The sequence below is a fragment of the Cydia strobilella genome, chromosome Z (genome assembly GCF_947568885.1).
Source record: "Cydia strobilella chromosome Z, ilCydStro3.1, whole genome shotgun sequence".
In the NCBI taxonomy this organism is placed as follows: domain Eukaryota; kingdom Metazoa; phylum Arthropoda; class Insecta; order Lepidoptera; family Tortricidae; genus Cydia; species Cydia strobilella.
The window spans coordinates 6,062,441-6,087,502 of record NC_086068.1 but is presented as its reverse complement, the minus strand read 5'-3'; the positions used below and the strand labels follow the sequence as shown (position 1 = coordinate 6,087,502).

At 35.6% G+C, this 25,062-nt stretch overlaps 1 protein-coding gene across 1 annotated transcript in view; it reads right to left on the bottom strand.

Annotated features, from left to right (window-relative positions):
* Positions 1 to 18,037, bottom strand: part of LOC134754427 (ras-related and estrogen-regulated growth inhibitor) — a 35,777-nt gene extending 17,740 nt beyond the window's left edge. The window contains exon 1 of the mRNA XM_063690752.1: positions 17,899 to 18,037. Coding sequence (XP_063546822.1) covers positions 17,899 to 17,986 — 88 coding nt within the window. The 5' untranslated portion in view covers positions 17,987 to 18,037. The remainder of the gene's footprint in view (positions 1 to 17,898) is intronic.
* Positions 18,038 to 25,062: the final 7,025 nt, after the last annotated feature.

Genomic DNA, 25,062 nt, shown 5'->3' with positions numbered 1-25,062 from the left:
GCAATAACTTCCTCGGCCCACGGGAAACGTAGTGAAGTGAAGGGCTATTGATTAAAACAAGGACGTATTTCCGGAAAATATGTGTTGCAACTCTTTCCTTCATACTTACATTACTTTATAATTCACTTTTCTGTACATAGGTAGTGTTCGTTTGTCTGTCATTTTTATTTGAGTATAGAACTCTCAATTGCTCAAAGGTTGACTGGAAGAGATCCCTTACAGGGATAATTTCGCCTTTGTACATTGTATACTTTCTGTTTAATTGTATCTTACGTATTTTGTAATTGTATCAACCTGTCTTATGTACAAAATAGTGTTTACATACATACATACTTACCTTGTACATGCTGCAAAAGAAAATGACGCAGCCATATTTGCGTAAACACAGAAGTCAAGTTGCGGGACTTAGTAGGTAATAGTTAAAACAAAATCTCATACTAGTATTAACTTCATAAATTGGTCGAATAACTTTTTTTATGTCATTGAGAAAGATTTTTGGTTGATTCATTATAACATACGCGCTAAACTACAAAAACGCATAGATTTGAAAGATATGTCTTTAGGGTTCCGTACCCAAAGGGTAAAACCGGGACCCTATTAAGTACTAAGACTGCTGTCCGTCCGTCTGTACTGTACATAAAGAAGTCCCTCTTACGTATTCAAGTGGTACACAGGCGAAAAATGAATTTCGATTTACATTTTTCGCGGTAGGGCCACTGTAGCTGGTAGGTACGCGCTTTCGCGGCCAAAGCGTAAAGCACCAAAAGCGTGCATTTATTACCGGAGCAGGATTAGGCAATAAACGTGCGCGCGTGAATGCTATTTGTGAATGTGAATGGGTTTGATTGTGTTTACCTACGTTCAAAACAACTGGAGCAAATCCTGTGCAGGCATAACAACCGTAGGTGTCAGAAAACTCATTCAATTTGTCACCGTATTCTCGCGCGTAATAAATACCAAGTTCAAGTTATTAAATGTGAGGTGAGGGTTATACTTGGTGGGATAACATCCCGGTGCTACCAATTAACGATATTCGTGTTTAGTGCCCGATTCCCGAGTTCTGTTGCAAACAACCAAACCAAATTGGTCAAACCAAATTGTCAGTAAATAAGAACAAAAAAAACTATACTCATCCTTTTCTTTTGGGTGCTAGTATTAGTGTAAGACCAAGATAGTATGATTCTCTCTGTCTATGTTTGAAATGAGACAGTCCTTTGACAAACTATAGAATAACTTTAGGTACTATAGAAGTCTGAGTAGTGCTCAAACATGACCCCATGTGAATGGGGTTGGCCGGTCGAAGTATTTTACAGATGGCGCCAGCATAACATGCCCTGTCAATACCAAGAATTGTGTCAGATTCTTATTATTTTGGAATTTTATGGCCTGGATGCCACCTTTTTAAGCCAAATCTCATAGAACAAATCTCAAACGTGAATTTTTTCTGACTCCATTAGCAAATAGCGTCATATTTCAACCAATTTACACAAAACCTTAACAAATTATAAGTCTTAACCTTCCTCAAGAATCACTCTAATCATAGGTAAAAACAGCATAAAACCCGTTCAGTAGTTTTCACTGAAATTATTACGATTTACTTACTTCTCGCTTAATAGTTGTTTCAAAGATAGATATAACTCCGTAATAGATGGATACAGTCTAAGGAAAAAACGTGCCGCAAAAATCACGAAAATTTGATTCTCGATCAGATGTCGCTACTACCTTTAGCCTACTCTCGTGTAGAGGGCGTTGACGGTTTCGTTTGTTATTTAACAATTTTAACGCATATCAGTGAAAGAAGAAAAATCATTTATCCATATTTTTTATTTTTTTTATTGGTATTAAGGATAACAACAGCCGTAAATATAACTAAGACATAATTATGTTTACATAAAACAATGTAACGATTAAAAATAACAAAAAAAAATAACAAAACACGAGAATGTACATTACATAAACACAAATGCCCGCTGCGCTAGAAGTACTACATATTGGTTGTAAAATATTTAAGTAATATAGTTTAATTTACTTCTTAAAATTATTTTAATTTCACTTAATCTAATTCTGATACCAAAACATGAAACATGCAATAGTAACAAGTCAGACATCAGCCAAAATCCACAAAATAAGCACCTGGACCTGAAGTTTTATAACTAATAGAATAAGTAGGAATTAGAATTTAGAAAGGTATCTTCCTATAAATACATTTTATCGTATTTTTATAAATCTTCATTTTTAGTTTTAAAGTGTGTCGATAGATGGCAGTGAATTTACTGTGGTTACAAAATTTACTATGACAGTACCGCTCTGTAATATTATATGCTCTTTGGTTGTGGCCTATAGTTACAACCGCTGTGTGGCGCTGTCGTCGTGCACGGTCCCACTTCAAGATTATTTCGAGTGTAGGTACGAGTAACTTGCGTCTTATGTTAATTTTTTAACTAAGTGAATCGCTCTGCATAAACTGCCAAAACGTAAGGGTTTCCATGAAAATCATTTAATCTATGTTCCTTTTTTCTACACGAAATCTCCAATTTATTTATAAAATTCTTCCTCATATCTATTTATAGCAGTTCACTGCAACCTATAATTGCATTGTACAAATGGAATTATCGGAAAATTGAAATTGACGGACCGTTTTCCCAACCATCCGTGTCTGTTATGTCTGCGGTTGACCTTATAATGAAATAAACGATATTTCCAACAGCGATCAATTAAAAATATAATCAGGATCTGATATTGCATCAAGTCGCGAGGGATGACATGGGCTAGGTATCACTTGTTCTGTGCTAGGGATAAAGTGCGCATGTAACCATCGGATCTATCTTTACCTACTTATTAGGGTATTTTACTTTATAAGTACGTCTTTTTAACTTCTTTTAAGATTAGCAATAAAAATTCTTCATTCTAAATAGATTTGATGTATAATTTCCATTCTGATTACTTGATTAGCTATAGGTATAATTCTGATATTATCATCTCATAACAATTGTACAATTCACTTGACGAGATAAATACAGAACAGTATATTAGATTTTGTTTAGAGCGCACAAAAAACTTAAATACTTAATTTAACTTTTTAGCTATACGTAAGGAACCCTTCGTGCGCTAGTGCGACTCGCACTTGGCCGGTTTTCGAAATTACAGATTAGAGCTGACTATTTATAATTTTGCGACTGGAGCATCCCGTTTGCTCTTTGCCTACGGAAGTACATTTCAATTACTAAACGCACCTTGCACCATCCCACTAACCCGGGGTTAACCGGTTAAACCGTTAACCCAGTGTCATAATGTACTGGTAACCGAGGTATTTCCAGGTTTAACCGGTTAACCCCGGGTTAGTAGGATTGTGCAACTGGCGCTTAGAAGCATCTAGTCTACAATATATCAACTCGAGTGGGTACTTAGCCCGGGAACTGCAATTACAGTTTTCCTTTGAAAGGCTTTTGTCCTTTCGCCGACGTAGTAAAAATTTCATAATGAAATTCTCAGTACCGACTGGCAATTATAACAGGAACTTTAAAGAATAATTAATAAACGGAAAAGGCTTCAGCTTAATTTATTTACAAGTTGTGATATGACGGCCATTTTGTGAAAAGTGGCTATATTTTCGCCGGGCTTTAAAATTTATTGACAAGTTGGGATTTGACGGCCATATTGCGAAAATTTATTATCGCAGGGCTTTAAAATTTATTGACAAGTTGGGATATGACGGCCATATTGCGAAAAGTTGCTATATTATCGCAGGGCTTTAAAATTTATTGAAAAGTTGGGATATGACGGCCACATTGTGAAGTGGCTAGATTTTCGCCAGCTTTAAAATTTATTGACAAGTTGTGTTATGACGGCCATGACAGACAGACAGACAGCGGAGTCTTAGTAATAGGGTCCCGTTTTTACCCTGTGGGTACATAACCCTAAAAAATTACCCTCCCATAGAAAATGGACCAGCCAAAATGTATGGCAGCACAGTTTCGATTTTGGGTTGTTGGTTCTATGTTAAAAGTTGCTCAGTATAATCCCAAACCTACCTGGCAACCCAACTGATCTGCGCTGGAGCGAAAACTCTTTAGGAGTATTCCAGCGTAGCAAAACCGTCTCGTGTGATGCGGAAGGGTCCTGGATTTTCCCCAGGCTACCATCTCCCACACAGTCCTACCACTGCCATAGAGCCCAAGTCAGGTTAAAAAAAAACAGAAAACTGTAAATTAACACAATTGTGTGATATTTCACGATACTAGGTTATAATTATATCAATAAATGTCAGGTGAGTAGGTGTTGTTTTTCCCTCTGTTCAGAGCATTGTTGTGACTGTATTGGATGCCCTGAAGCGTTTCTCAAATAAGACTATAATATAATTAATATTGTTTTCACAAGCTCACATCTGACTTAATTGCTGCGTAAGAATATCTACCATAGTTCAAGCTAACAAGGTTCCGTTTTCCATGATATGAGATACAATTCACAAAAGTCCCTGGCATTCCTGTTTTAAAACAAAGGGGTAAGTAATTAGCAGAATCAGAGACATATAAATATTAAGGAATACGAAATTAAAAAGAAAACGGTCTAGATTATGTCAAGCCATGCTTACTGTAGGGTTCCATGGAACCCTATGGATAGGGTTTCGTAGTTATTCGCTGCAATAAGCGCACTAAAATGTTTTTTTTGTAGATACTAATAGACATACCTACTCCAAATAAATATCTCATTTAATATAGTTTATGAAAACCTACCCAACGCACTCCATACCATAGGGTTGAAGCGAAAAATATCACTGAAAATTTAATAAAAGTTTACAATTCTGCTAAACTTGCCACGGATATGAAGGAATAAGCCACAGTGCACCAAGAGCTCCGTATCGCTGTTTAGTGAAGTTCAATACCTAATCATTAGGGGCATTCTAGAAAAGTGTCGGGTACCTACGTGCACTTTTTTAACACTTCTGATAAAGCCATGAAGGCGATATTTAGCAGATAACGTTTGAAATTGGTTCCCCGCGATACAGGCACTGCCTAGTGCGGAGACCCCTGGAATGTCTGTAACCTTTAGCTGAAAATAAATGATCTTTATTCTTATTCTTATTCTATAACTTAGCTTTAAATTCAACGGTATATGTATAATATAAATCTCTGCAGGTTATTAAGGTATTTACCTAGGTACCATACGCGTCACGTTTCCGATAAAGTAGGTAGACCTTATTGTGGAATGCCAAGTTAACATTCTTTATCGTTTGCTGGTCTCCCATAGAACTTGAAAAATACTGGCAAAACATCAAATACATTCTTTAACATTCGCTGCGCGCAGTAATAAGGAATCGCGTGGCGTTGTCTATCATAAAAAAATGTAACAATGAAACACGTTGATCGCTTCATTAGGTAGCTGTTAGAATTTTTGGCATAATTTCGTATGGTTAGCGTGCGTGATGGTTAGGTAGGTATATTATTTTAATAAGCTTTTATTTAATTGGCCGTTATTAGTGTGAATAAAATCTTGTTAGATAATTAGAACTGCTTCCTGATATTAGGCCACAAAATTTGGTATGCTTATGAAAAGCCGGTGGCACAATATTTGATGATAAGGAAGTAAAATTTAATGTTGGACACCGAAAATTCCCGTTTGAAGTAGGTGACACTGATAAAGCTACCTTGTTTAGGACCCACCTTGTCATGGGACCCATCATCAGAACTAGATCTTAATACAAATGTTCTTTCAGAACTTACTTGCTTAACAAACATAACGAAGAGGACAAATTGCCAAAAGTGAAATATGCGTTGTTAAGTCCCGTTCTGGTCGTCAGTAGCAGTTCCACTTCATCAAATGGTACTGTTTTTGATGAAAATGCTTAGTTTGTTGATGAAAATACTAAGATTGCTATATACATACAGTATGGAAAATAGGCCCTGGAGGGAAATTGCCTTTAAACCTTAAATTGAGCTAATTTAAGGTTTTAAGGTACTTTTCCTCCAGGGCGCATTTTTTTCCACGCTGTTTATGCCTATAAGATTTGAGTTCCTTAGATTCCTCATGGATCCGGACTAAAAATGGATAGGAATTGCAACCTATCCACTTAATTAAAAACTTTTAAAAACTTACTCTTATAAAGGTTTCGATCTCCGCTAAAAAGGTTTTATTTTAATTCAACCCCGTAGGGGTAATGGGGTGAAAATAGAATGGTAATTAACGACTTCTAGAATCTGGTAAATAATATAAAATTAAAGTATTTCTTCAGTCTTATCATTGACACTTTTATCTTTTAATTGGATGAATAGACAAGCCATGTTATTTTTTAAATGTACTTCCACGCAACGCCCACGCAAACGCTGAGCCTAATTAAAATTTATTTAATGCACAAATCTAAAACAGGTGGGGCATCTAATAAAGAACGTAGACGAAGACGACGTAAATAGTTAATTAATTAACTACACACATTTTTAGCTTTCTGAAGACTAAAAACCCAATATAAAAGTGCTGTCAACGATTTTTTTATACTGTTTACCCTTTTTAAGAATATCACTGCCGCGCGGGGCACATATGACCGATTTTAGTAAATATGCAAAATTACGAGCGCGGCGGTAAAGGGGCTTAACAAGGTATACCCGGGTAAGACCGGACTATTTTTCGGCGAGTTAGAAGGACGTCACAAAAAAAAATACTTATTTTTTACTAACTTTTACCTCCGAATGTTTATTGCAAATGATAAAAATGAAAATAAACTTTTGTTATTAATTCACTTAATGCCCTAAGGGCCACTTGCACCGTTCCACTAACCCGGGGTTAACCGGTTAAACCTGGAGTTACCATGGTTACCAGTACAATTTGACACTGGGTTAACGGTGTAACCGGTTAACCCCGGGTTAGTGGGATGGTGCAAATGGCGCTTAATAAAACGGTTTAGGAGTAATCTACACTCAAGTTGAATTAGGTACATTCGAAAAAATTGCTAATTTGAACTCTAAAGCAAGGAGAATAAGTTGCATTCCCTCACTTCCTCCGAAACTACAAACTCTAAAATTTTGAAAAAAATACACAAAATAGTTTTTACTTATAGGTAGATGACAGGAAAACCTATTAGAAAGTGCAGTCAAGCGTTTCACATAAAAAAATACACCATAAATACACAAATACATATTATTGTTAAAAATTGTGTAATGTACGGATCCCTTGGAACGCGAGTTTGACTCGCACTTGGCCGGTTTTTTTTACCGTCAGCTATCAGATGCTATTTGATTACTGAAAGTAAATGAAGTTGAAATTAGTACCGACTATTAAAAACACATCCGTGTACGAAATTTCCCGCAAACAGATTTAGCCGCATTTACCTTATGCATTGTCACTGTCAAGTTGGTGAAAATTTAATGTATCTGAATTGGCTTCCAATACCAATTAAAATAAACCTACGCAACTAATATTATTGAATCCGGCAGGACGTCTGGTTTTCGTATAATTACAGCCACGACAGTATTCAACGCGAACTTACGATAATAAACTAGCCGTTAAACTTTATTTTATCGCTTGTAATATAAATTCACCTCAGCTCGTTGGATGTTACAAAAGTGACAATAATTTATAGAAAACGAATCGTAAGTAATCTATGGAAATGATATGATCGCATATGTCATCCCGGTTCGTTTTTGCTTTCGCTTGACGTTTGTCGATGAAACATTTTGGCTACGACACACGACTGTCATCAGAATTAATTATTTGTGCCATTTTGGACCAGCGCATGTCGTGGTATACTCATACTGAATATGTAAATATGAGCATACGAAAACTGATATGGCTATTCAAAAAGTTAAGACATATTACAACAAAAAAACTATTAAATCAGTTATATATAACTTTAGCTCAATCAGTAATGTCTTACTGCATATCAGTGTGGGGTGGCTCAGCAAAAACCAAGTTTCTGGAAGTTGAAAGGGGGCAACGTTGTTTACTAAAGGTTATGTACTCTAAGCCATACAGATTCCCAACGAAAGACCTCTACCACCTAAGTGACTTACTAACAATGAGGAAGCTGTATGTACTGAGTCTAACAACGAGACTACATAAAACGTTACCATTTAACCCACAGCTGCTAAATCGTAGAAGAAAACATAATGTTGCCCCCATATCAACTACAAAATCTGTATTTGCTAAGAGACAATTTGGAGCGCAATCTGCATATGTGTACAATAAAATAAACAAAATACTAAATATATACAATTTACAACTATATAAATGTAAAAAAATATTAACCGAGTGGCTTAAAATACTTAACTACGAGGAGACAGAGGCTCTGATATATTAAATTAAGTTGATATTAACTCAAACTCTAAAGTACCTACTTATCAGTTTTAATATAATAAGTAAGAAAATATGACATTTTACATTTTACAGTACCTATTGTATAAGAAAATACCTATTGTGTAAGAAAAGTACGATACATAGTTCTATGCTTTACAGTACCTATATATAAGAAGTGCCGATTAGTACATCACCTCACCACCTGCACTCACACGATCTCATACACCTACACACACACATACACACTCACTCACTCTCACACACACACACACACACACACACACACACACACACACACACACACACACACACACACACACACACATATATATACACATTTAATGTAGATAAAATTGTATTAGCTTAAGTTTTCTTTCTGCTTTTGTTAAACTAAAAATTACTTGTTGCTACGGAGGAGCGGGGCTTCCTGATACAGGTATAATATACTTAAAAGGAAGTCCCAACCTACTACCTTGTAATGTAACATTTTATTAATGAAATAAAATATTTTCATTTCAAAAATATTTTCATTTTCATTTTCATTTTTCATTTTCAACCAAAAGGGTACCTCACTCACTCAGGCACTGTTAGTGCTTGAAAATGGAGACCTAGGCTCTCCGAAACATGTCGCGCGAGTGACTAAAAACACGTGAGTGTAACTGCTAAGTTAGTTAAGACAAAAGGGTACCTACTTATTGTCGCTTGTCAGTATGGCGCTATTTCCATATAGCTTCAATTAGAAATCAACCTTATAGACAAGCGACAATGTGGTACCTTTTGATTGAAAACGTCACATTTTACATTAAACACCTAATAAAATCAGCACTAGAAAATATAGATTAAAACAAACTTGGTTTTTAGGGTTCCGTACCAAAGGGTAAAAACGGGAACCTATTACTAAGACTCCGCTGTCCGTCTGTCCGTCTGTCTGTCACCTGAACCGCGATAGCTAGACAGTTGAAATTTTCACAGATGATGTATTTCTGTTGCCGCTATAACAACTAATACTAGTAGTTAAAAAGTACGGAACCCTCGGTGCGCGAGTCCGACTCGCACTTGGCCGGTTTTTTCTACGAAATTTTTAACTAGTGAAAATTTTATGAAGGGGGCGACTTGATTAGTGAGATATGACGTCATACTCATACTCACGTAAAGCCTGACCGGGAATATATGATCACGGGTCAGGTTGCGGAATTTCACTGGAACTAACTTTTTCATACTATACTGAACTGTCACCCTATACATGAGAATGAACAGCGCCCTCTTGACAATGATCATATATTACTGGTCAGGCTTCATTTTACATACGAACCGTTTACATTTTGAAACGGTAACTGAATATCTGACGAAAAAAATAAAACGAAATAAAAATTGGCCCAACTACTATAGGTATAATCAGACTAGACAGACTGATTCCTTATTTTAACAAGTTAGAACTCCAAACAGTGTTAGTTAAAAAGGTCTCTATTGTTAAGTCACCGGCACCTGCTAGTTAGATAAACGTACGTTCAAATGTTCAAACTCGGTACCAAAAATACTTTTTGTTAATAACAACTCTAGTATAAACAAGAAGTATATTTTACCCCTTTTAAATATTCCTATTACAAACAAATAAAAAACCTAGATTCTGACCTCGCTAAATTTGCACAAACTTGGTAAGGTACTAATGCATACAATATTCCTAGAGGCTCCATACTTGACGTTGCTCTTGGCATGAAAACTTGGCGTGTTCCGACTAACGTTACTCGACGTTTAAAAACCTATTTCGAGAGCTGTCAAAAACATATAAAACTCTCCGGCAAAATGTACTGAAACGAGTTCTAAAAATGGGCTTCTAACGGCAGCTAACAGTGCATTTTACATAAGCACACTGCCCGCCCTCAAATTCCACTTGCCGCCCTAGAACTAGAACTTGGAGGGAGGGTCACGGCTGCCGACCTAGCCTGACCTACTAGCGAGTGCAAGTGCGATAAACTGGACTGAACTCTTGGCACATGCATTTGACAACACAATTTAGAGTCTGCCTGTGACCACGAAAGTAACGTCACGTTCGAAACGTCAGGCCATAAATAAACGTAAGTTTGTACGCGATTAAGTTCCGTGTTAGTTTTAAAATTATGAGTGAAAATCGTGATAGTTTAAATCAGTATAACACAATTTAGATCAAACTGTGGCGTGTTTTTATACGATTTTGCAGTGTTGGGATCAAGCTTGACAATATTTGACTAATTTTCTGATACATATACCGGGTGTTTCCTGTAACAGGAGCATTAAATTAAACTGGAGGCTTTACTCCTCAAACTAACCAACTTTTAAAAATAACTTGTGTTTTGATTTTCATTACACTTTAAAGTTTATTCTAAGACGCAATGTATTGCAAAATTTGTTATGTTTATAGGGTGACAAGCATGTCAAACACACAGATGGCAGCGTACATTGAAAAAATATTTAATTAGTATGAAAAAACTTATAATCTAAAAATTTCATAATTTAAAAAAGTTGCTGAACAAATGTTGGTCAGTTTGAGGCGTACAGGCTCCAGTTTAATTTATTGCTCCTGTTACAGGAAACACCGTGTATATGTATAATATTAAAATAGTCCGTTTTTCAAACCTGATAGACCGGTGGCCATATGATAACCATGCATGCTTTCTCGAGGCGGATTGAGCCCCAAGGGGCAAATACGGGTTATACTTGTATTTATAAATGAAGATGTAAATATTGTGCTTAGCGCTATAAATAGTGTCACCACAATAAAACAATGTTGAATTCAACCCCCGTGTTGTTAAATGTTAACAAAACGGAGCTTTAATGTTTAAGCTACTTACGTTTTGTTTGTCATAGTTTGTATATGTACCTACGCTATAACAATCGAACTTGAGGTTTAAATTAAACCGTATGAGGCTTTGCAGGTGTTCGTTAAATCATATAAATGCAATAGACAAATAGATAATATAATACATAATTATTTTTAAAACGCTTAAAGTTTTTCTTGTTACCAATTGTTTTTATGATGTTTATGAATATTATAATTTTAAGGAGTGACTGTTTTTGCATGATATGTTGTAAGTATTGCATGTTTTTTTTAAATACCTACTTACCAAGACATTTATTGTAGATGTACAGTTTTAGCTATAAGACCTATTGTAAGCCCACACAACAATAAATAGATTATAAATTAATTATTGTTTCTTCTTTATGTGTGATAGGCCAGTTAGAGAAATATTATCAGCCATCAGTGTGCAAAAGCTCGCAAGAAGAAGAGTTTTCTGAACTCTATTTATTTATGAATGGGTGGATAGTGTTTTGGGTTGAACCCAATCTCAAAATACTGTAAAGATTGCCAGAGCTTGTTTCCGGGCCTGACATTAATCGGATTATTTACTATACTTGTTTATTTATTATAGGAATCACTAATAAAATAAACACATAAAAATTGTTTCAGCCGCTTTTAAGATGTGTTACGTGGCATAGACCTTGTTTCTCATATTCAGATTGATACATGTGACTCACTCCAATCTTCGTGTACCAAAACCGCGAATGTGCTGATAGTTATAAAGGGAGCACATTCGGCGTTTTCAGGACCGGTATGAATCTCATATGCGTGGGAAAGTGATAAGATTAAAATGTAACAACTGTTGATATTTTTAGAGAATACGTGTTGTTATTATGTGTGTATCGCGCGCCGTTCAATCGGCTTTCAATATGTTGCGATATTCGTGGTGTGTTAATGTTGATTCAATGATTTATCTAAGACTATTCCGGACGTTGAATAACCGAGGTACAATTCTGCATTATAATAATAATAATGAAATAATAAATATTGTAGAACATTCTTACACAGATTCACTAAGTCCCACGGCAAGCTCAAGAAGGCTTGTGTTGTGGGTACTCAGACAACGATATATATAATATACAATACTTAAACACATAGAAAACACCTATGACTCCGAAACAAATATCTGTGCTCATATACCCTTACCGGGATTCGAAGCCAGGACCATCGCTTCATAGGCAGGGTCACTATCCACTAGACCAGTCCGGTCGTCAAATTGCGCATTGTTTTGACAACCTGTGATATAGAGTCGGACCAAGTTAACTCTACACGGCATTTGCAATGACAAAGTGTGGCAATGTCATCGTTAATGTCAAATTTCTAAGAAAATATATATGAACGTGGATAATGACACTGCCGCACTTTGTTCTGTTCAAGTGTTTGCAAAGTTAGCTCAGACGGACTCCAGGTAACCTGTCGTTATTTGCCACGTGTCTAATTAACGTTTTATTGCTTAAGACGATTCTCGCTGATTTGGCCTTGAGCGTCTCAGCGTCTCTGTACCCGCACCCCGCTCACTGCGATCGTACGTGAATTTCGTCTCGGTGCGGCGACTGCGGCGGAACGAGGTTCAAAGAATAACCTACAGCCCAGAGGCGCGCGGAATTTGGCGCTATATATACCTCGTATTTGTGTATCTTTTGCAGATATTTTGTTGTTTGAGTATGAGTGGATCATGCGTGTAGTGGAGGTCGTAAATTATAATAAAAATATATTCCCTTATGCATTATACTCACATTATAGGTATACTTTACAAGCCTCAATTAGTTAATTTGTGTTTTATCTGTTTCTTACAAATAAACCCTAAGTCAAATCGACGGATTAAGATTTATAGCTAAAGCTTGGTATGTACTAAATTGAGGCGTACAGTGCGTTTATTTTATACAGTTTTTTTTTTATCCGTAATAAATAAATATTAAATAATGCCATTAATAGTTAACTTATAAAATTAAAGTACCTACTAGCTTCATATACTACTACAAATGTGTTATTTTTCGAAGTTCGAAGTTTTCTCAATCATTACGTGGGAATATCATCATTATTAGGGTTCCGTACCTCAAAACGGAAAAATGGAACCCTTATAGGATCACTCGTACGTCTGTCTGTCTGTCTGTCACAGTCACAGCCTATTTTCTCGGAAACGACTGAACCAATTAAGTTGAAATTTGGTGTATATATGTAAGTTTGTGACCCAAAGACGAACATGTAACGTAAACAAATTAATTTTAAACACGGGGGCCACTTTTGGGGGGTAAAAGAGAAAATAAAAATAAAAAAATTTTCAAACTATATCGTGTTACATATCAAATGAAAGAGCTCATTGTGAGAATCTCAAATGTATATTTTTTATAATTTTAGGATAAATAGTCAATTCAATTCAATTCAATTCAATATATTCTTTATTCAAATAGGCCTAGCAACAAGCACTTTTAAATTGTTTAGAAGTTATTCACGAAAATAGGCAAAAAATGAGCATTCCCCCCCTTTATCTCCGAAACTACTGGGCATAAAATTTTGAAAAAAATACACAAAATAGATGTTTACCTATAGATCACAGGAAAACTTATTAGAAATGAGCAGTCAAGCGTGAGTCGGACTTAATTATTTAGTTTTTGATCCAACCCCTACGGGTTTATTAAAGACATTTCACGCACGTTTCACATAAAAAATAAATTGTTTAATTTGAGTAATGTACGGAACCCTTGGAACGCGACTCCGACTCGCACTTGGCCGGTTTTTATTACAAGCGCGCCACAACCAAATCAGCGCTTTGCAGTCATTTATTTTTTTAGTGGTTAACGGCTATATATGATGAACCCCTGTGGACGTCAGCTGCCGCTCCGTTGATGGGTTGAGGAATGGCAGCCACCGAAACACGCAAAAAAAATTGTTATCGCCTCCCGCTTGGTACTGTGTCAGATGATAGTTTAGATGCTATTGTGACTTTAAAAAATGGTCAGCCGGTTGTATCTCGGTGGACCGTCAGCTGGTCACATGAACATGTAAAAAAATCTTTTCAGTCATCGCATACCATTTCATACTTTGTCAGATGGTAGTTTAGATGATATTGTTAATAAAACAAATCGTCGGCCGGTTGTATCGCGGTGGAAAGACCGTCAGCTATTAAAACATTATTGTTAGTATAAAAATAATTTTAATTGATTTAGCCGTTTAGTAAAAATAACCAAAGTTAGCCGCATAATGGCCTGTTTTATTATTTTTATTACGGTAAAACTATTAATATCAGGAAATAAGTTTAATTTTATAATTGTTGAACAATAAATGAAGATTCATATATATTTTTTTCATATTTTTTTGTTTACCCATTTAGAAGTCATAATACACCAAGTTGACCCAATGAAATAATTACTGAAATCCAGAAGGAGATACAAATAATAATAAAATAATAAAACGTTTATTAACAGGCAAGGATCACCCATGAAAAATTTACAGACATAACTACAATTACACTATTTAACACTAATTACTACTTAACTAAACCTACAATAAACTTAATAGTAAGTTTTTCCGTAAATAAAAATACGATAGGCAGTTTTGCTAGTTCTTAATCGATTAAAATTATTTTTAAACTACAAAACAATGTTTTTTAACAGGTACTATTTATACATACCTATACAACGTAATAGGTAATAGGTAGCTTATGTTAAATCAATTATTTATTGTTTCGACATGGAATGGAACATTATTCAAAACGTAAAACTTGAATGACATTATAATATGTCGGTTAGAAAACATTTATTTATTTATTTCAAATGAAGTTTTCTCAAACATACGTATATTATAGTATAATATATGCGGATATTATCATTACATTCATTGTAATAGACCGCAAAATACCGTGTTGCGCTCGCTAATGCGCGTCGCAACCAAATCAGCGCTCTGCAGTTATTTATTCTTTGGCCACAATAACTCCGATATTATAGCACTTTGCTTGTGCATAAGCGAACATAGTGCAAGGAAGGCACGGAGCGACGAGCGACACAGCCTCCTCGTCTCAAAGCTGGCAAACAACTGCCGGCCACGCCATTTTCAGGCTGCATACGCATGAAATGTGGAAAAACGTTCGATTTCTTAAGAAAATATTTTTTGATTAAGAAAAGCTATGTTGCATTTGTAGAACCTGTTAAAACATTTTTGTTAGTTTAAAAATAATTTTAATCGATTAAGCCGTTTAGAAGTTATAAGCAAAGTTAGCCGCAAAACGGCCTGTCGTGTTATTTTTTTTTCGGTGAAACTACAAATTCCAGGAAAAAAGTCAAATGTTGCGATTATTGTCCATAGAGTGAAGATGCATATATATTTTTTTTCATAATTTTTGGTTGACTCATTTAGAAGTTATAAGCTCTAAAAAGTAACAGTTTTTGGCCAAAAACTGCGCGAAGCGCCTTAAATTCAATTCGGACAACAAAATTAAACAGTTGAATAGGAACTTTTCATAATTTGTGTTTATGTGTGGAATTTTGTTTATTTCTTAATTAATAACAAAATATTGCTACTGAACAGATATTTAATGTAATTTATTAGATACACAGATAGTTTATTAAACTGGATGGATTTATATAAACAACTTTAAACAAGAAAGTCATCGCTTAAAGAGGTCTAATGAAAAGAGTGTAGTTTGTACAAATTGTTTGTGCTAATTAATCACTAAATTAAATAGCTTGCTCTATCTTAATATCAAATTACCCCGGCAACCATTCGACTTCGAAATTTCTAAAACAACACTTTATTGCGTGGCTTCCACAGCTCTACATTATTATTTATTATTTAATTGTTTATTATAGGTGTTTTATTTATTATTTAAATGTGCATCGAGTAAAATGGGGTGATATCGAGGTAACGCTCCTGGGTGCAATGAAAATGAAAAAAAAATGAAAAAATGAAAAAATATTTATTAACTAAGAGTTTACAATTCGTGTAAGATTAACTTTGGTACCCGCACTAGGCGCGCCTGTATCGCGGGGACCAAAAACAGTAGGTAGTTGTAACAAAGAGTGTTATAACCGGTTGACAATTTTACTTAATGTTAGGTTAACTAGGACTAAAAATTATAAAACTACACAGATTTACAAGCTATCGGAAGTAAACTAAAAATAATTAAATTCAGTTTGTTTGCATCTCATATTTTAGTAATTTCTAATTTGTACAATTTTCTCTGTCTCGTCATAGGTTAAACTGGCTAGCCATTTCTTAACAAGTACTTTAGCGTCATAAACGGATTTATCTTTGATATCAGAGTATGTTATGGCGACATTGTAAATATACCTTGATATGTAAGGCTCGAAACGTTTAGCAAAAACAGTGCGCACCAGCGGCACCTGAATTCTGTAGACTCTTCTATGAAACACATCTTTGTGCTCGTTAGTCCCAAGAAGTTGCTTATGCTTATCAATAATTATTTTAAGCAGATACAGTTTACGAACCGTGAGCACTTCACAATTTCTGTATAGCAAAAATGTTGAGTACCTAAAAGGTTTTTTAAGCATTGTCTTTAGGACAGCACGCTGAGCTCTTTCAGCCTCGATGATGGTCGTTTTCTGAATATTCTGAATTAGGTTGTTAAAATCACTGACATTTGACTATGGCATTGATGATACTGGATTATTAAATAAAGCAACTAACGTCAAGTACTCAAAAAAACATAACATTTTTTTATACGTATCAAAGATAGATATAACTCCGTAATAGATGGATACAGTCTAAGGAAAAAAACGTGCCTCGAAAATCACGAAAATTTGATTCTCGATCAGATGTCGCTACTACATTTGGCCTACTCTCGTATAGAGGGCGTTGACGGTTCCGTTTGTTATTTAACAATTTTAACGCATATCAGTGAAATGACATGGGTCAAAATTATAAAAATAATTAATGCAAATAAAAAAAATCATTTATCCATATTTAAATACATTTTATCGTATTTTTATAAATCTACATTTTTAGTTTTAAAGTGTGTCGGTAGATGGCAGTGAATTTACTGTGGTTACAAAATTTACTATGACAGTACCGCTCTATAATATTATATCCTCTTTCATACGTATCTACACCATACTACATATTTTGTGAAATATTATAAAACATCAACTGTAATCATTGTTTTTCTTAAGTTTATTACCTACTTAAAAAAATATCACATCACCCCGTTAGTATTTAGATTTGTCCTCATTTTGGCAGTTTGATGATGATTTTAAATGATAAGTATTTAATAGCGATCATTGAGTAATTCATTTGTAATGTTTTATACATAGTATTTTCCTCACGTTGCAAGTTGGTGTGGTGAAAAAAAATGTGTTTCAGTCGGTATCAAAGCTTGTTTAACCCTCGTGTCTTGAAGCCATCGCCACGCTCAAGATTCCACTTTTCGAACCACTATCGTTACACTCGTGGTTCAATTTTGGAATTATTTCCTTGCGCGGGTATCAATACTAGCAAGAGGAGTTAAGGAGTTAAACAAATAGTTTGACTTAAGATCTTAGCCTACGGTTAGATTACGATTTTTTTTAAACTTTTACTTTTGTTAATTAATCTTCGATAAAACGAAAAATATGAATGTTAATTATTTACCCACTCGCATGGTAGTACAATTAAGTCACTAAGTAAATAAAACATTTTAAATTCGTTTAACAGGCAGTTTACAGCTTTGCGATAAAAACCGCTTACGCATACAAAAAAATTCAAAGCACTATAAAAAACTTAAAATAAACGTAAAACTTTTGCTACACCAAAAAATCGCCAATCGCATATAACCGTTTTTCACGTACCACTTTTTCCAACCGAGGGTGCGCCGACCACCGCAACCTTTACCTCCGAGAGAGAGGACTTCTTCCGTCTGATGCCGCGGGACGCCATGGCGAGCTCGCGTCCACGTTCGCGCGCCGCGCGTGTACCGACACTACTCGACGACTGCCGTTCTAAAAATATTTGAAGCGACAGAACATCGGGCGTGTTTAATGGGTCAAGATCTGTGGCCAAGATCACCGGCAGGGCTGGACCGGAGGATTTACCAGGGTATGGAACGTAAATATGTAATTATTGGTAATTTATTTTTATTGCTTGTAAAACAACTTCACCTATAAGTTTTATACTTGCCCTTGTGGCCTATTGTCGGAATAAATGTTGGAGTTTGAATTTGAGTTTGGCACTAGCTTATTTTTAGGGTTCCGTACCCAAAGGGTAAAAACGGGACCCTATTACTAAGACTCCACTGTCTGTCACCAGGCTGTATCTCATGAACCGTGATAGATAGACAGTTGAAATTTTCCCAGAATTTTGCCGCTATGACAACAAATACTAAAAAGTACGGAACCCTTGGTGGGCGAGTCCGACTAAGTGACCGTGAAAACCATTCGAAACAACTGCTATGAAGAAAGAAGAATTTTTATTAACGCAAAGGTTTTTTCAAAAAATATAGTATTAACTTAATTAACTATTTTTCATTATCGCCATCCATTATATTTCGCTTGTCTTAGTAACATAAAAAAGGCCATTCAGCGAGGGAATGCTGCCAGCATCTTTGGCACGAGGGTTAAACTAATTTTGCCACCGAGTGAAACACAAAAAATTTCACCACACCAACGCAAGGAAAATACTAACTGTAAATATCAAACAGAAATGAATGTTGTTAAATAATCATTCAAAATCATCATTTGAAAGTAAATTCTACCAGCCCACATAAGGAAACAACTCAAAATTTGCATTTGATTACTTTGCCTCACATGTGGATAAAATGCAATTTTCTCATCAGTTTTTGAACAATCAAGAAAGCCTTTACCAGCTGGTGTGGTGATAAAACTATTATTTGTCTGGAATCATTTTTTTTAGCATCGTTTACGCTCCGTAGCGAACGAAACGCAACTGTCACTGTCGTACTATATTTCGATATTTAAAAACCGGTCAAGTGCGAGTCGGACTAGCCCGCCGAGTTCCATACAAAAGTTTAGATACATATTTTAAAAAGTTTAAAAAGTCTACAAAAAGCTTTGGTCAGCCATACACGGAGCGAACGGTTGGCATCTTGGCTACGCACCCTGAACGGGTCTCTATTGTTTCCCATATAGTTTTAAGTCATAATGTATTGTTTGTCCACATTTTCGTTAGTCATAATTTGGTTTTTCTTAGAAACTCATAACTTTTCAGGATTGCCAGGAAACCTTAGGAAAATCCTGAAAAATTAACGGTTTCAGAACTATGACTAATGAATTAATGATAATATGACAATCATTACATTATGACTTTCAATAATTATGTCAAACAAAGGGACCCCACCCTGAACTCACGGCGCCTAATTGTATTTTCGGCTTTACAAAAAGGAAATTAAAAATAAAGTAACAAAACCTTAAAAACTAAATATACATAGGCAATTAATACTTAATATAATCTTAAAATATCCTCCATAATTTAATATTAATGTAACCTCAAAATATAATTGAGTTTTCGGTCTCATATTCATTCACCAAATTATTTAACGATGACTTAAATGACGACTGTTTAATAGTCTTTGGCTCAAACGCCATGCCACATTACTATGCGATACAAATTAAATTTTATTACAATGAGATAGGTACTAAAATGTAGGTAAGTACATTTACAATTTATTATATGTAAATCCCGGTTCACATTTGTCTGACATGTCGTGTTGTGTTGTGTCGTTACGCATATCGGTTTCATACATTTAATTATTGCGTGCACATTTTTCTGACGCATTATCATATTAAATGTATGAAACCGATATTCGTCACGACACAACACAACACAACACGTCAGACAAATGTAAATCGGGGTTAAGACCTAAGGGCCTCTTGCACCATTCCACTAACCCGGCGTTAACCTGTTAAACCTGGAGTTACCGTGGATAGTTAACGTTTTAACCGCTTAACCTCGGGTTAGTGGGATGATGCAAGTGGGCCTAAGTGTATTTACGTAACATATCTATTACAAATAAACAAATTTAAAAAAATCACCTTAAAATTGAGTTAGGCTAGGTTGTTTATAACTATTTCAAATCGATAGCGTACTCGTAACTAATAATAAATAGACGGACAGACATGCACCATAAGGGTTCCTTTTTTACCTTTTTAGTACAGAATCCTAAAAACAAGTTTGATTATACCATTATAATCGGTCTCAAGGCAGCGTTTTGCTACATATTGCTACGCCGTAGCCCGTAGCAAGATATTCCGGATGTAGCACAAGATTGCGGTAAACGCGTGCGTTGCAGGCCCCTCAATTTGAACAAGTTTGAGCGAAATGATCGCGCGAATTACAGCTAACTAATATCATTCAAATAACGTTGGAATTGGCCTATAAGTTTGTAACTACAAGGAGCCCGATTCGAAAATTCTATTCCACACTTTTGTATAAGCTACGTACCCGGGTGCTTCTATGCGATTTTGTACTGCGTTTTGGTTCTTCATTACCATCCCCACATTATTGGCCGTTTTATAAAAGCAAACAGGATCGTTGTGACAAGAATAGCAGAAGCACGGAAGCACAAGATAACCGAAAATGACTTCACCATTTATACGCAGTTCGTCAATAATGTGGGAATGGTGATGAAGCGATTGGTGCGACTGAATAATCGCATAGAATTGCCCCCCATTTCTCAGAAAATAATGTCCGTAGCCTTATTGCGACGTCCACATAACATGCAACTATGTAGCGGTATAATTGGATGCAGATTTTCTGCGAATGTTCTATTACTACAGTAGTGTTAAATTTCAAGGTCCTTACATTCAACCTGGGACTTTACCGCTACTGGGACCTACAGCTTTGAGATTAATTCTCCATTCACTGCACACTACCACATTAGATTACTGTGTAATAAAGCTATCGATATGACACTTTAAACAATATCAAAGAGGATATAATAAGATAGAGCGGTACTGTCATAGTAAATTTTGTAACCACAGTAAATTCACTGCCATCTATCGACACACTTTAAAACTAAAAATGAAGATTTATTAAAATACGTTAAAATGTATTTAAATATGGATAAATTAATTTTTATTTGCATTAATTATTTTTATATGATTTTGACCCATGTTCTTTCACTGGTATGCGTTAAAATTATAAATAACAAACGAAACAGTCAACGCCCTCTATACGAGAGTAGGCCAAAACTAGTGGCGCCATCTGATCGAGAATCAAATTTTCGTGATTTTCGAGGCACGTTTTTTCATTAGACTGTATTCATCTATTACGGAGTTATATCTATCTTTGACAATATTAATGAGCAAAAAACAAAGGAATTAATCACGAGGCTGCTATCAAGATGGCGTTCGAACCGAAAGTCTTTTCCATGTTTCATTTATTAACAACTAGCGACCCGCCCCGGCTTCGCACGAGTGCAATGCTGATAGGATATACCTATACATATAAACCTTCCTCTTGAATCACTCTATCTATTAAAACCGCATCTAAATCCGTTGCGTAGTTTTAAAGATCTAAGCATACATAGGGACAGACAGACAGCAGGAAGCGACTTTGTTTTATACTATGTAGTGATTCGAATCACTGTCAGCGCGAGCTACCCGCTACGGTTTTCCGCCTTGTAGCGAAAAGCGCCTACGTACAGCGAACTCGCCCTGCGTGTCGCTGGTAGTAAATGTGTTAAATTAGGTATAATAATGCTTATTACGATTCAGACACTTCCGTAGTCCATTATTCTTTATTTTACCAGAGTCAGGGATCATCACAAAAGTGGTCATGCTCGTTTTGAAAAATTCAATTTGTTGGCTCTAATAATAATAATATTAAAAATATGTAGTATTTGTGTTTCTGAGCCGAAGGCCCTAAAGTGATACCAATTTAAAATTAAAATTGAGCGCCGGACTTTTGGCCTGCTGATATAATATATAATATCAGTATGTTTTGTTCAATTTTAATTCACATTCAAATAATTCTATACAATGTTTTTGTATAAATGTCAAAAAAAATGTACTTAAGTTTCTTGTATAAAAACCCTAGTACGCAAGAGCTAGGATATGCCCTCGCTACTGGTTTATTATACAGAATCAGTCTCGTAACCGGGGGGAGCGTTCCTACGAAGCTGCAGCATATATATTTTCGAAGAATCTTCGTAAGTAGGTGTACACGCGCGTACAGAAGACGTCACTACATGCACTCGGTGTACGGAATTCCAGTCCATCGGAAAATGTCGGAATATACGTTCCACTTTTAGTACTTATTTGAACGGAATCTTACGTAAATTATTGAGCATGTTACAGAAAACTGTATTGTATATAATAGTATTTTGTGCAACAGGTACATAATAAAGGGTTCATAAAATTCAAGGGCCGAATTTATCTGTAAATACAGGCCCGAGAATTTTAAGACCTAATTATGTAGGTATCGTTGCACGCAATATTTTTTCTAAGACAGCCAACACCCAAAGTTATAAATAAAATCAAAATAAATATTGGTTTGTAGAAATTGTAGATCTTTGCTTAGAATTCAGAAAAAAAAACAGTTGTATAATATTCCTAATGGTCGCTCCACACTTGTGCGCGAATCGCGGCGCGAAGCCGCAAACGCGAGTGTGGAGCGGGCGTCGCAGATCTGCAAAATCAACTCCACATGCGCGGCTTCACGCCATGATTCGCGCATGAGTGTGGAGGGCCCTTAAGAACACTGCTTTTAGGATCCTACAGACAGGGGCGACGGAGCCCCGCGCGCCGCGCTTCTTATGAAGTTGTTTTCGATCTCACTAGCAGTTATTCAATCTAAGTAGATTGCTGGAGTAGAAAAAAATATTTCAGCATTTCTACCCCAATCCAACTGCATTCAATTGTTAACCCTATCCCCGTGCGATAAATTCCAAATTCAAGTTAATTTTCCAATTGATTCTGCTCTTACGCCCGTTAGTAGTAAGACAGCCTTAAGACCTAATTCTTTCGGTTCAACAACATTGAAAACGGGAATACCTGATTATAAGTATATTTTATTTCTTTGCATTTCAATAGACAGCTTCTCTCGCTCAGAAATGATGATGATGATTGATAAAAACTATCCTATGGCCTTCTCTGTGCCTCACTCAAACTATCTCCATACCAAATTACATAATAATCAGTTCACCGGTTTAAGCTTGAAGAGGTAACAGACGGACAGAGTTACTTTTTCATTTATAATATTAATAATAGTAGAGATTAGTAGGGACGTAACTGTGTCTGTGTGTGGTAGTGATTGTGTTAAGGGTATTAGTTCCGTAAACTCACGTAAAAGTGTCCTTCTTAGGTGCTTTATTGTATTACGCAATCCTAAAAATTAGGGTTCCCAGAATTTTCAATACACTTCGGTTTCAATTAACTTTGTTTTTCTACACCCAACATTTCCACTAGTAGGAACTAGAGCAATTATAATACATACATATTCCTAGTATACTTATTTTACTCTTTGAACTAGAGTGCACATGAGTATAAAATATAAAGCCCTGATGCACTTCCCGGTACCAATTTTCCTCTCGTATCGTATTCCACGAATTTCACATTTCAGTTTTGCTTAAATAACAGTTTATATAACCAAAATAGAAATTTTAGTTCAAGCAAAAAGCGCGTTCTAGACGGGAAATCGTATTTCAAACCCCATGTTGTTTCAAGTTCACCAAAATTACAATCATGAGATTCATGAGTGATACTCATTTTAATTGAAACGAGTATTTCCAATTACCCCTTGCATTCTCAATGATTCCTACTACATACTGATTAAAAATCCAATATTTGTATTATTTTCTTTGTATTATGTATCCCGTGAGGTAAAAAAGATCCTTGAAAAGTGATAATCAATTGAAAATCTTTAGTATCTCCATTTCCCCCGCGGTCTGTTTCCAAATACCCCATACGGTTTCAGGAAAAAAGGAACGGTTTTTTTTAATTAGATAGATGACCAAACTAACAATTAGCATAAAAAATAATTCGGTTTGTGACATTATTATCTTTTTAGAGCGTTTGAAATTAAGTGTTCCCGATTCCCCCACTTTCCCCTACCTATTGTGTAAATATTTAAATAATTCGTACTCACTGAAAATCAGCGCCTTGGATTGCCCCGGAGCGATACCAACTGGGGATCCTATTTTAGCGTTCAATGTTCATAATGTATCTGTTTTTAATTTTACTACGTTATGGCGTTAAATAAATGTATTTTCTTACTTTCTTTCATTAATATTAGTGCAGCCCTAGCCATCGCAGCGTCACTCTTCCTCATACGCGTGGCCACAAGCCAAACTTTTCTACCTCCACCGAAATCAAAACCAAGTATGTATCTACGAAACTAGTTTACACTTAGAACGTTCTGGTTCTGGAGTGCTCGCCAGGCCGTTAATACCGCGGCCAAGAACTCTTCAATAGGTGTCGGAGACAGCTAGGGATTGCAATCCGGTCCGGCGGATCCGGTGATCCAGCCGGATCCGTCACTTTTTACGAGCTACCGGATTCTGGAATATGCTCCTAAACACAGCACGAGTTATGGGTTTTAGAAAAGGTAAAGGCGACGGATCGAAGGTATTAGTTTAACAGAACAAACAAATGAAAAAGTTGTAGGTCGATTTTTTACGTAAATTTGTAAAAAAATGACCTACTCGTAGATATATATGTACATATAAATTTGGTCTTTACCAATTGTCATATTTTACTACTAAGTTTTATTTTATAAAAAAAATATAAATATATCCTTTATTTCTCATATTACGGGAATTCTTTATGGAAAACATAACATTTAATTAACTTTAATTCCCTTATATCAAACCGGATCCGGCCGGATTGAAAATCAGTCCGGTTTGCAATCCCTAGAGACAGCTGATTAGCAGCGACACGTAGTAAAACTGTGACTAATAAATACAAGCCAATTACAGTCTAATGCTTTACAGAATTTGATTTACAGAATGTTACTTTGTGAATAAGATATCTAACCGACTTTGTAGCTTACGGCAAGTC